Consider the following 13816-nt stretch of genomic DNA (forward strand, 5'->3'; position numbering starts at 1 on the left):
GAGTTCTCCGAAAGAAATGGCTCAGTAAGATAATTTTGGTCCATTGGTGGTGGCCAATGGACCAAAATTATCTATTAGCATCATGAGATGTTGTTATGACTCTACTTCCTCACTTCGGAAGTTCAAATGAAAATAAAATTGTCCTAGTCTACGACAATAAAATATGCAACTTTTTAACACATCTTGGTTGGTGTAGTTTTCATTAAATACAGATTAGGTACAACTTTCATTCTAGTGTTTACCTACATTCACGCAGCAGTATTGAAACGAGCGGCAAGTTTAAAAAATGGTCTTTCTTTTGCCCTTGCAGCAATCATCCGTAAAAATTCTCAGTTTGTATATTTTCTTAGCAAAAAAATGTTTTTCAAGTAGGCCACTTACATAGTGAAAGAAGGCTCTTGAGGCATTATAGTCAAACTACTTAGAATATTATTCTTTTCGTAATCGTACTGGCAAGTTTCATAGGCTGACATTTATTTATTATCATCGACTGCATAGTTTGCATGCAACTTGATATTGCACGACACGAACAAAAATATTGATTGTTTTTACATAATTGCATTTCCTTAATACCGAAATCTAATGGCTGCGCAAGAAGATGATGATGAGGTAGGTACCTGTATCCTTTATTTAGATAATTAAGAAATGGTTCCTACGACTACCTGCCTACAGGAAAATGCACGAATGAATTGCTCTATATTAAGGTGTGAGGTACGCTTCGCTACACCACCCACAACATGGGATTGAAGACCGCTCGCGCCGAACGCGTTATATTTACGTTCGTGCTATCTCGCTCGCGCGCGCATCTGTCTCGTTTCTTTTAGGTACTCACAGAGTCTTGTCAGAGCGTTCTTATTGGACAATCGCGCGACGCTCTCGCTTGAGCGTTAACACTACTTCGGCCCCTGTTATTTTAGACTTAAACTCGTTCTGTATTTACAAAATATACTCCTACCCGCTTCCCTCGTAATGCTCATGACCGCGATCTTCAATTGCGCCATGACCCATAACCTGTTCCCACAGGCATGGAAAGAGGCAACCGTAATCGGTATTCCCAAACCGGGTAAACCAAAATCAGACCCGTCCAGCTATCGCCCTATCAGTTTACTCAATGTGTTCGGCAAGATCTACGAGATACTTATCTATAAGCGTCTCAAAGATTACGTCGAAGCAAAGAGTCTTATTCCATTAGAACAGTTTGGTTTTCGAACCCATCACTCTTGTGTCCAACAAGTCCACCGCATCGTGGAAGGTGTGAGCCACGGATTCCAACGTGGCCAACTCACCGGTACGATTCTCTTCGATATAGCAAAGGCATTCGACAAAGTCTGGCACAAAGGCTTGATTTACAAGCTTTACCAACTCGGTGTCCCAGACCGTCTCGTCGTCATCTTACGAGACTTTTTGTCGAATCGCACCTTTCGCTATCGCATTGACGGCACTCTTTCTTCGGCCCACCCTATAAAAGCTGGCGTCCCACAAGGCTCGGTACTCTCCCCCATCCTCTTCACGCTATACACTAGCGATATTCCTAAGAACAAGCATGTTCAATTAGCCCTATTCGCCGACGACACGGCAATCTACTGCTCAGGCCGCAGCCCAGCCGCCATAGTGAGACATCTCCAAGCCTATTGCAACACCCTAGGTGTCTGGACTAGGCTATGGAGAATCGAACTCCACCCCGACAAAAGCCAGGCCATACTCTTTTCGAGCCCTCGCCGTAGGCTTCCTCCCGCGCCCCCGTCAGTCACCATGTTTGGTAGGCCGATTCCTTGGAAGGAGCATGCCAAATATCTAGGTGTAATCTTAGACCAGCGCCTCTCATTCGCCGAGCACATACGTAAGGTGCGCTCTAGAGCAGCCTTTGTGTACGGCAGATTGCACTTCTTGCTCAATTCAAAGAGCAAATTATCTCTTAAATGCAAGTTACGCCTCTACGTATCGTGCATACGCCCCGTCATGACGTATGCTTGCCCTGTGTTCGCACAGGCAAGCCATCGCCGCCTTCACAGAATGCAGGCCCTTCAAAACCGTGCTTTACGGAAAATCACAGGAGCTCCCTATTATGTTCGAAATGAGATTCTTCATCTCGACTTAAAAATCCCCACCATCCGCCAGTATATGAAGCGTGCCGCCATACGGTACTTCGAACGCGCTGAGAAACACGATAACTCACTTATCGTGTCAGCCAGTAATTACACTCCCTCCCGCATCAGTAGGATTCGCCGCCCTAGGCATGCCCTTCTAGAACCTGACGATGAGATAACTGTCCTCCAAGAGAGTAGTAAACTCACTAGCACCCTACACAAATACAAACCGCGTTCGTACAAACCTCGCCGCCGAGGTCCGCCGCGACGTCCCGATCTCTGTCCTCCCGACCCTTGCTCATCGAGCCAGCCCGCGAGCTGAGCCAGTAGCTTTAAATTCCCCATTTAATAATAATGATCATATGATCCAGCCTGTCCCTTTGCTGCCTCCCCAGCGACGCCCTAAGCCGAGGTCCGACCCCACAGGGGGTACCCTTAGCGCAGTCGCTTAGTTTATAAGTTGTTTTACGCCCCTGGCTGGAGGCCTTAAAATCTAGGCATCCACAGGGAAAAGTCCGGTTAAGCAGTACACGGCCTCCTAGGCTGAACTGCGAGATGCCATACCAAAAAAAAAAAAAAAAAAAAAAAAAAAATACAAAATATACGATATACTATACTCTTCTACTTTACACCATCATTGCTGTTTTATTTATCAACTTTACCTGCATTGCTGCTACATTTTGGTGACCCCGAGAGAAAAATGATGGAACACAAGCAAGAAGTTAGCGAGCCTACAGAACTCGCTGTCGTCTCCGTGCAGTCGCGTCTCCTTCCCTTCTGGCGTGAATATCCTCGCATGTGGTTCATTCAATTCGAAGCCGTCGTCGAGCCGCAGAAGACCAGTGACGAAAACAAATATCGTTACGTCCTGGGCCAACTACAACCGACCGACCTTCAACATGTCACAGACATCGTGATCAAGCCGCCAGAAACTAAGAAGTACGAGGCCATCAAACAACGCCTTCTCTCCGTGTACGAGCAGTCCGAGGTGAAAAACTTTAAGAACCTCATCAGCGGATTGGAACTTGGCAACCAAAAACCGTCTCAGTTGCTACGACGTATGCGCGAACTCGGCGGCAACATGATCACCGAAGATGGCATCAAGATTGAGTGGATGAACCACCTTCCGCCGCAAATGCGAGTTGTGCTGTCTGTGAACACAGATTCATCACTCGATATGCTCGCGGCAATGGCAGACAAGATGATGGAATATTCCGAGTCGGCAAATATCGCAGCTGTCTCTTCATCTCAACCAGATTCTGCGGCAGTAAACCAGCAAATCATGTCCGCGCAGATACAAGTTCTCTCAAAACAACTCGAGAATCTGACACTCGAGATCTCCGAACTTCGTAGCCGTGGAAGACCAAACCATCGCCGTTATCAGCGTTCCCGCTCAAGATCAAAGTCCACTGCAAGGCATCAACACGATCCCAATCGAGTATGTTACTACCACTACCGATTTGGAGATCAGGCAAGACGCTGCGTGTCACCGTGCGCTAGGCGAAATCAAAAGAAGTCGGAAAACTAGAAGAGGCACCGACCGTGGCGGACGTCGGTGTAACTACGACAAGTAACCGCCTATGTGTCTTCGATCGCAACACGAATCACCGTTTCCTCGTTGACACCGGTGCGGATATCTCCGTCCTAGCCGCCACCCCAATACATAAGAAGAAATGTTCGCCAACATCATACAAACTATACGCCGCGAACAGTTCACCAATCAATACCTACGGCGAGAAAGATCTACAAATCGACCTAGGCCTCAGAAGACGATTTCGCTGGTCATTTGTAGTCGCAGATGTCAAAACATCGATACTCGGAGCTGACTTCCTTCGCCACTTCAAACTCCTCGTCGACTTGCATCAAAAGAAGCTAATCGACAAGGTGACACAACTATCGATAAACGCCGTAGAAATCTCGTCGATGCAACAAGCCGTTTACGTACTTAGCAACAAGCAGACATATCAAGACATACTCAAGCAATATCCAGATCTACTGCGACCTATGTCCTTGAAAACGCCCGCTAAACACAACGTCGTGCATCACATCGAGACTACGGGACAACCTGTCTTCGCCCGTGCTCGCCCCCTGCCGCCCGACAAATACAAAGCGGCTAAGGACGAATTCGAACGCATGATGGAAATGGGCATATGTCAACCTTCCAAGAGCCCGTGGGCCAGCCCACTCCATGTGGTAAAGAAGAAAGATGGCAGTCTACGAGTGTGCGGCGACTACAGACGTCTAAATTCAGTCACGCTACCAGATAAATACCCGATTCCGCGCATACAAGACTTCACCTATCAACTACACAATAAGAAGATCTTTTCAAAACTCGACATGAAAATGGCCTACTACAAAATACCAATAAACAAAGAAGACGCTCAGAAAACGGCAATCATCACACCCTTCGGGTTGTTTGAATTCACCTGCATGCCGTTTGGCCTACGTAACGCTAGTCAAACTTTCCAACGATTCATGCACGAGGTTCTGCGCGGCATCGAGGGCTGTTTTTCATACATCGACGATATCTTGTTGTACTCAGATAACGAACAAGAACACAAGGAATTACTGCATCGAGTTCTTGACCGCTTGAACAAATACGGCGTATCACTCAACGTAAACAAATGTGAATTTGCACAGGCGAAAATCAATTTTCTCGGCTATGAAGTAACAGCGGACGGCATAAAACCAACCGAAGAACGGATAAAAGTCATATCCAGTTATCCTCAACCGAAAACTATCATCGAGCTTCGTCGTTTCCTGGGCATGCTGAACTTCTACAGAGATTGTTTACCAAATCAAGCCGACATGCAAAGTGAACTCAACAAATATCTGCGCAATGGGAAAAAGAATGACAAAACGCCTATCACGTGGACGCCGGCCGCCGAACAAGCATTTCAAAAATGCCGCCAAAGCATACTGGAATGTGCAACACTATCGCACCCTATCGCCGGCACCCCACTCTGCATCATGACGGACGCTTCTGACCACGGCATTGGAGCGGTGCTACAACAACGTGACAACGCAGCCTGGAAACCGCTAGCATTCTTTTCCAAAACATTGAGTGCTACGCAATCACGATACAGCACGTATGATCGCGAACTACTAGCGATCTACGCGGCTGTGAAACATTTTCGAAGACTCATCGAAGGCTGTGACGTCACCGTCTACACTGATCACAAACCGCTGTCCTATGCGCTCTCAAGGCCGCAAAGTAGCAGCGACACTCAGCGACGTGAGCGACAACTCCACTTTATCAGTCAATTCGTCAAGAACATCGTGTACGTAAAGGGAGAAGAAAACTCAGTCGCTGACGCCTTATCTCGTATTGACGAAATACAATGCCCGTCAAACATCGACTACGACAAGTTATCACGTGATCAAGATCAAGACGATGAGCTGAAACAATTGAAGCTGCAGCCGAATTTAAAATTCATCTCAGTTACTTTGCCTGGCACGCAACGACCAATCACGTGCGAGATGTCAACGTCCACGCTTCGCCCATACTTACCACCGGCACATCGTTTTGCTGCATTCAAAGCGCAACATGATCTCTGCCACTCTGGTATCAAGGCGACTAGGAAGCAAGTGACATCGAAGTTCTTCTGGTCATCCATGAACAAAGACGTAACAACGTGGACAAGAAACTGCGTCGGCTGTCAGCGAGCAAAAGTACATCGTCACGTCGTCACGCCGCTAGGAAGTTTCCCGCCATCTCAACGCTTCGAACACATACATATCGATATAGTCGGCCCACTTCGACTATCTTACGATTATCGATATTGTGTTACGATCATGGACAGATTTACAAAGTGGCCAGAAGCTGTACCAGTGCGCGAAATAACAGCTGAGATCGTCGCAAAAGCGCTTTATGAAAACTGGATTGCGAGATTCGGCTGCCCACTACGTATATCAACCGATCAAGGCAGGCAGTTTGAATCGTCGTTGTTCAGCGCGCTAATGAAGAAACTCGGCATTACACGCATACGTACAACTGCATACCATCCGCAGTCAAACGGTCAAATAGAGCGCTGGCATCGTACGCTAAAAGCTGCGTTAATGGCTAGAGGCGCAACTACCAACTGGAGTGACGAACTTCCCACCGTACTACTTGGCCTCCGAACAGCGCTGCGTGAAGACAACAACCTAAGTCCCGCGCTAATGACCTACGGTTCTACGCTACGTGTGCCATCGGATTTCTTCGCGCCGACTACTACAATTAACATGTCGGACGAAGATTACATACGCTGCCTCACACAAACGATGACGTCACTCTCACCTTCGTGCACTACCGCGAGAACATCAGCCAGTCCCTTCATACATAAGGACCTCGGTACGTGCACACACGTCTTTGTGAGGAACGATACCGTTCGAGCGCCGCTGACACCACCCTACGATGGACCGTATCCTGTGCTACAGAGACACGAAAAATTCTTCAAGATACAGCTACCGAATCGAGAGACAGTTGTATCGCTGGATAGACTGAAACCGGCATACATCTGCAACGAAATTGATTCGCCAAACACTACGTGTCCTACGAGTACACCGAGCATCGTGGATCCTGTACCTTCACAGCAACCCTACGTCACCAGGACCGGCAGAGTATGCAAGCCAAACGTACGCTTCGCTAAGGGGGGGGTACTGTGAGGTACGCTTCGCTACACCACCCACAACATGGGATTGAAGACCGCTCGCGCCGAACGCGTTATATTTACGTTCGTGCTATCTCGCTCGCGCGCGCATCTGTCTCGTTTCTTTTAGGTACTCACAGAGTCTTGTCAGAGCGTTCTTATTGGACAATCGCGCGACGCTCTCGCTTGAGCGTTAACACTACTTCGGCCCCTGTTATTTTAGACTTAAGCTCGTTCTGTATTTACAAAATATACGAGACTCCACTTCTGACTCTCGTCGTGTACGGACGTGTCGCTCTGCGCTCGCCCGTTTACGACTTTTGTCTTTGTTACGCCCGACGTAACGCTCACCGTAGTCGCTCTGCCGACTACAAATATATCAATCTAAAGCTGCTTTTTTCAAAGCGGCGGACGATTATCCTGTTTCTAAAACGTTTGTGTCAAGTAAATTCACTTGACCCCTTCTGGGTAAAAGCCACAGTTTCGTGGTTCTCGGTTGAAACCATACGGTGCCAACGAAGCCGAGAGGGTGTTGACCCAATCACACCCGCCGAACCCCTTCAGGGCAAGGCAGTCAATTGGACGGGAGCTCGGATTTCGGCCTTGGGGGATCTCCTAGTCGTGCCTTGCATCTGGTTTGCTTTCACAGCTACACACCTGGTGTCGGTTGGGTATCTCTATACCCTTCGCACTAGACTGGCTAGGGCCCGTTCGCACAATAAGACTGGCGAACGGTTTACAAGCTTAGGGCTCACCAATAGGTACTCACCTCCCTGCCTATACCCGGCAGGGAGGGTTACACATCCCCGGGCCCATCCACCCGGGGAGATAGGAGATAGGTTGTTAGGTTTTTATAATTAGGCCCCCACCTCTTTTAGCTCGGTAGCCCTCTTCCCTCACGGGAAAATGACTACCGAAGTAATTAAGTTCTTCTTTGAGGTCCTCCTCAAGGACCAAGACATCGTCGCCAAATATGGCGACATTATTAGTAACCTTGATATCAAGGACCCGCGACTAGCGCGCTATTGTGTTATAGATAACGGCTCAACAAAGGAGGCCGGCGCAGCTGTGCCGCGCCCCATTGTCGAGCCTATAATTGTCTCTTCGGGGAAAACCGCCGCATTAGCGGAAACGGTAATCCCCAATACAATGGTCGATGCCCAGCTGCACTCGACCATTGTTTCTAATCCCATTGTCTCACAGACAATGGAAATAACTCAGGCGAGTGCACCTGCGTCAAACGTCGACGCCGAATGCATGGACACCTCGTCCTCCCGCTCTGCCTCACCCGTCCCTGAGGATGCTCAACCCTCCGAGCCCTCTGACTCCTCTTCCTCCGATGAAGACTTCACCGTCGTACTGGGAGGTAAGAGGAAAAAGAACAAAAACAACGACAAGGCGCGCAAGACCATCGCCCTTGCCGCATCTCCTCTCCCTAGCCCGCCCGCTGTGTCTACAGCATCCCCCGCCCCGTCACCCTCGACCTCGCAGGTCGCTTCCTCCCAAGGTGCCGCTAAGCCCAAAAGCGCACCTAAAAGCAAACCTCCGCCGCCTGTATACTTACAGGACAAGGCGAAATGGACCGAAGTGTCCAAGCTGTGTGTTGATCGTAAGATCAACTACAGATCGGCCTCCAATACCGGCAACGGTATCAAAATCGTCCTCCCTACGTCAGACGACTATAGGGAAATAACTAAAGCGCTAAGAGCGAGGAACATTTCGTTCCATACGTACTCCCTCCCTGAGGAAAAACCTCTCCGGGTCGTCATTACCCGTATTCCGAAGGAAATCCCTTCGGATGACATTTTAAGTGACCTTAAGTCACAAAACATCCCTGCGACGCAAGTCCATAGGATGCACCGCGCCCGCAGCGGCCACGCCTTCGACATGGTGCTCGTAGTATGCGAGCCGTGTCCTTCCAAAATCCACCCGATTTTTAACATCAAATCGGTGTGTAATTTAACCGGCATCTCAATCGAGAAGCCAAATAGATCTGGCATTGTATCCCAATGCCACCGTTGCCAACTGTGGGGTCACTCACAGCGCAACTGTTTCGCCCAGCCTAGGTGCGTGAAATGCCTAGGCCAACACGGCACCTCCGACTGCCCGCGACCCAAGGACCGCACTCTGTGCACCGAGCCTCCGAGCTGTGTACTCTGCGGCGCCTCAGGCCATCCCGCCAACTACCGCGGCTGCCCAAAGGCCCCAAAAACGTCTCCCAAGCTGGCCAAGCGTGCAAACGCCCGCCAGCTAAGGGAAAGCCCATCAGCGAGGCTACCTACCGCTCAACTTCCCGAGCGTCTCAGCCCACAACGGCCCTCCCCATGGAACCCTCTCAACCATCAGAGAGCCTTTCCAACCCCGAGGCCAACTCAGCCCCAGCCAACTCCCGCCCCGGTGAATAATTCCACCGCGGCGCCCGCGAGCTTACCTCGCGTCCCTCCCGTCCTTCCCTCCGCGCCCTCCGCGCCCTCCGCGGCTCCTATAGCCGCCAAGCTCGCGCAAGCGCAAGCGCCATCCAAATCCGTCGCGCCCTCTTCTAGCCCAGTATCAGCGCTCAGTTCTATGAACGTTATACTGAGCACGTTCAGTGTATTCACGAGCGACAGAGCTCAACAACTTTCGAGGGAGATAGTCGCCAGCAATGGCGACCTTATCAAACTCTACTCCGTTATGCAGGAGTATTCAGACGTCGCCCAGGCAGTTCAAAACCTGCCTCACTTTAGGAAATAGAAATGGATAATACATCCAAAATTAAACCCCATTCCCTTAGGCTTGGCTATTATAATGCCAACGGTATTCTCGGCCAACGCGACGAGATTTCCGCCTTCCTACAATCCCATAAGATAGACATTCTTCTCGTACAAGAGACCTTCCTAAAGCCGCGTGTACGCGGCCCTAATATAGCTAACTATAAGTTAATTAGAAATGACAGGATCACACGCCACAAAGGCGGCACGCTTATCTATTATAAAAGATCGCTACATTGTGTAGAGATCACTCCCCCCGACTTAAGCTGCATTGAAGCCTCGATCTGTCGACTAGCCATGTCCCATCACCAGTCGATCACTCTCGTATCGGCCTACTGCCCTCCCACGTCCTCATCCTTTCAGTCCTACGACCCGATCCTTTTCACGAACGATCTCAGAGCCTTACTAGGCCTGAGCGACTCTGTAATAATAGCAGGCGATCTAAACGCCAAACATCCCGCCTGGAATAGCAACACTACTTCTCCAAGAGGCAGGTTGCTATTCAATCAGTGTGAATCCCTCAACTTCGATGTCATCGCTCCGATGCATCCCACTCACTTTCCTAATATAGTCGACCACCTTCCCGACGTTCTCGATGTAGCGCTCCTCAAGAACGTAAACTTACGTTTACATTCGATCGAGGTACTACACGAGCTCACCTCCGACCACAGACCGGTTCTTGTGGAACTAGCCTCGCGCTCAGGCCCACTCGACCCGGATCGCCCTCCTCCCACCCAGATTGTCACGGACTGGAGAATGCTAAGCGAAAGCTTAAAATCCTCCTCCGCCCAGTTAGAATCAATTCCCGATGAAATCAACTCAGTCGCTGACATGACGGGCGCGATCGGCTCGTTCACCGAACACGTACAATCCACCGTGGACAAGTGTTCACGTAGAGTTGAAGCGACGAGCTTTCATCGCTTCAAGCTCCCGGATGACGTGCGTGCTCTGGTGACCGAGAAGAACGCGGCTGTCCGTGCCTACAGTACTTTTCCCTGCGACGCTAACAAGTCTCACATGCGTAACTTACAGCGTGCTGTAAAGGAACGCCTTGCTGAGATGCGTGAAACGCGCTGGGACAAGACGCTGAGTGAACTCGAGCCGACTCATCAAGCCTTCTGGCAGCTTCAAAGGAAACTCAAATCCGATGAAGTAGCTTCCACCCCGCCGATCAAACGCCCCGACAATTCCATCGCCTTCGAGGACGATGAAAAAGCGGAATGTCTGGCCGACAGCCTCGAGGCTCAATGCTCGCCTAGTACCCAACCGGTCGACCCGGCTCACCTACTAAAGGTCGAAGCCGAGGTCGAGCGCAGATCCTCCCTACCACCGCAAGAAGACCCCGACGATCCCTTGCCACCCGTCACTCCAGACGAAGTGGCAGAGATCATCAAACGTCTCAAACCCCGTAAAGCTCCGGGCCCAGATAGAATAACCAATAAAGTGTTCAAAATCCTACCCGCCTCCCTCGTAATGCTCATGACCGCGATCTTCAATTGCGCCATGACCCATAACCTGTTCCCACAGGCATGGAAAGAGGCAACCGTAATCGGTATTCCCAAACCCGGTAAACCAAAATCAGACCCGTCCAGCTATCGCCCTATCAGTTTACTCAATGTGTTCGGCAAGATCTACGAGATACTTATCTATAAGCGTCTCAAAGATTACGTCGAAGCAAAGAGTCTTATTCCATTAGAACAGTTTGGTTTTCGAACCCATCACTCTTGTGTCCAACAAGTCCACCGCATCGTGGAAGGTGTGAGCCACGGATTCCAACGTGGCCAACTCACCGGCACGATTCTCTTCGACATAGCAAAGGCATTCGACAAAGTCTGGCACAAAGGCTTGATTTACAAGCTTTACCAACTCGGTGTCCCAGACCGTCTCGTCGTCATCTTACGAGACTTTTTGTCGAATCGCACCTTTCGCTATCGCATAGACGGCACTCTTTCTTCGGCCCACCCTATAAAAGCTGGCGTCCCACAAGGCTCGGTACTCTCCCCCATCCTCTTCACGCTATACACTAGCGATATTCCTAAGAACAAGCATGTTCAATTAGCCTTATTCGCCGACGACACGGCAATCTACTGCTCAGGCCGCAGCCCAGCCGCCATAGTGAGACATCTCCAAGCCTATTGCAACACCCTAGGTGTCTGGACTAGGCTATGGAGAATCGAACTCCACCCCGACAAAAGCCAGGCCATACTCTTTTCGAGCCCCCGCCGTAGGCTTCCTCCCGCGCCCCCGTCAGTCACCATGTTTGGTAGGCCGATTCCTTGGAAGGAGCATGCCAAATATCTAGGTGTAATCTTAGACCAGCGCCTCTCATTCGCCGAGCACATACGTAAGGTGCGCTCTAGAGCAGCCTTTGTGTACGGCAGATTGCACATCTTGCTCAATTCAAAGAGCAAATTATCTCTTAAATCCAAGTTACGCCTCTACGGATCGTGCATACGCCCCGTCATGATGTATGCTTGCCCTGTGTTCGCACAGGCAAGCCATCGCCGCCTTCACAGAATGCAAGCCCTTCAAAACCGTGCCTTACGGAAAATCACAGGAGCTCCCTATTATGTTCGAAATGAGATTCTTCATGTCGACTTAAAAATCCCTACCATCCGCCAGTATATGAAGCGTGCCGCCATACGGTACTTCGAACGCGCTGAGAAACACGATAACTCACTTATCGTGTCAGCCAGTAATTACACTCCCTCCCGCATCAGTAGGATTCGCCGCCCTAGGCATGCCCTTCTAGAACCTGACGATGAGATAACTGTCCTCCAAGAGAGTAGTAAACTCACTAGCACCCTATACAAACACAAACCGCGTTCGTACAAACCTCGCCGCCGAGGTCCGCCGCGACGTCCCGTTCTCTGTCCTCCCGACCCTTGCTCATCGAGCCAGCCCGCGAGCTGAGCCAGTAGCTTTAAATTCCCCATTTAATAATAATGATCATATGATCCAGCCTGTCCCTTTGCTGCCTCCCCAGCGACGCCCTAAGCCGAGGTCCGACCCCACAGGGGGTACCCTTAGCGCAGTCGCTTAGTTTATAAGTTGTTTTACGCCCCTGGCTGGAGGCCTTAAATTCTAGGCATCCACAGGGAAAAGTCCGGTTAAGCAGTACACGGCCTCCTAGGCTGAACTGCGAGATGCCATACCAAAAAAAAAAAAAAAAAAAAAAAAAAAAATACAAAATATACGATATACTATACTCTTCTACTTTACACCATCATTGCTGTTTTATTTATCAACTTTACCTGCATTGCTGCTACAAAGGCATCCCACCTTTGCTGCTAGGATGCGATCCATTTACCTACTTACTAAGGTAAAACATCTACTTATTATTTTGTATTTCAGGATGTTGCGTTCAACGTTGAAGACGTACAAAAAATCGTAAGAGACAATATAGAGCTCTGCCTAGGAGGAAACACGTACAGCCACTCCCGATGTCCGCAATGGATCAGCATTATTACGGACAAAACCCTCGCAAGATTGAACAAACTTAACAAGCCTTTCAAATATATTTGTGAGTACCTAAATGAACTAAGAATGTAGAAAGATAAATTTTAACATTTCTGACATGACTAATAAACTGTCTCCTTAGATGTTTGATCATGTTTGTAGGCCTAGGACTTACCGTCTAACAGTTATGTTCAAATACTTCCCAGTAAATCCTGGATAGATCTCCTTAAAACAGCTTCGACGTCGACAAATTTAAGAGGAGGACATATTATATACCTACCAGTAATCGTGGATTAAAAGACGAAACTGCAGCATTTAAATTGACTGCGTAAAAGCTCTTGATAGATAACCGTCGTGGCGTGGTAAAGACATCCATATTGATGCTCTGCTTTTATTACTAGTTCTTTGTTGTTTCCAGTGAGGATTACAATAACGCAGAAGAACGGAGCTGGTCTGCACACAGCCGCTGCTTATTACTGGGACACCGCAACAGACGGTACTTGCACAGTGCGTTGGGAGAACAAATACATGTATTGTATAGTCAATATTTGGGGTCTTGCTTTACAACTATAATTATTATTACTTTCACGCTATATGAGTGCTAGACGAATCGATTTACTATTGATGACCGTCGTTTGTGCAATGGTGAGGATTTTCATAAGTTTTATGTAGGTTAGCAATGATGTATATGCATCATCTTACACGCGCTTATAAAGCCCAGCAAACACGCGCGTCTATTACGTTAGTCTGAAAGTGCTCTTACTGTAGTTAAGCCTGAATGGCTAAAGGCCCCAGTACACGTTGGCCCAAGTGCGGCCAATACACGCCATCACCAATGTGTACACGGGGTATTGGTGCAGGTTGGCGGACATTTGTCAAGGTTGGCGCG

At 49.2% G+C, this 13816-nt stretch overlaps 2 protein-coding genes across 2 annotated transcripts; both read left to right on the plus strand.

The window, feature by feature from the left end:
• The first annotated feature begins 326 nt into the window (after positions 1–326).
• On the plus strand, positions 327–13816 carry LOC124640821 (dynein light chain Tctex-type 1-like). Its single transcript, XM_047178755.1, has 3 exons — positions 327–609; positions 12823–12991; positions 13346–13816. The coding sequence occupies exons 1-3, from the start codon at positions 583–585 to the stop codon at positions 13498–13500; spliced, it is 351 nt and encodes a 116-aa protein (XP_047034711.1). The 5' UTR covers positions 327–582; the 3' UTR covers positions 13501–13816.
• On the plus strand, positions 2679–4917 carry LOC124640820. Its single transcript, XM_047178753.1, has one exon. It carries the CDS (start codon positions 2788–2790, stop codon positions 3613–3615), a length of 828 nt encoding a protein of 275 aa, XP_047034709.1. The 5' UTR covers positions 2679–2787; the 3' UTR covers positions 3616–4917.

The sequence above is a fragment of the Helicoverpa zea genome, chromosome 21 (genome assembly GCF_022581195.2).
Source record: "Helicoverpa zea isolate HzStark_Cry1AcR chromosome 21, ilHelZeax1.1, whole genome shotgun sequence".
Lineage (NCBI taxonomy): Eukaryota > Metazoa > Arthropoda > Insecta > Lepidoptera > Noctuidae > Helicoverpa > Helicoverpa zea.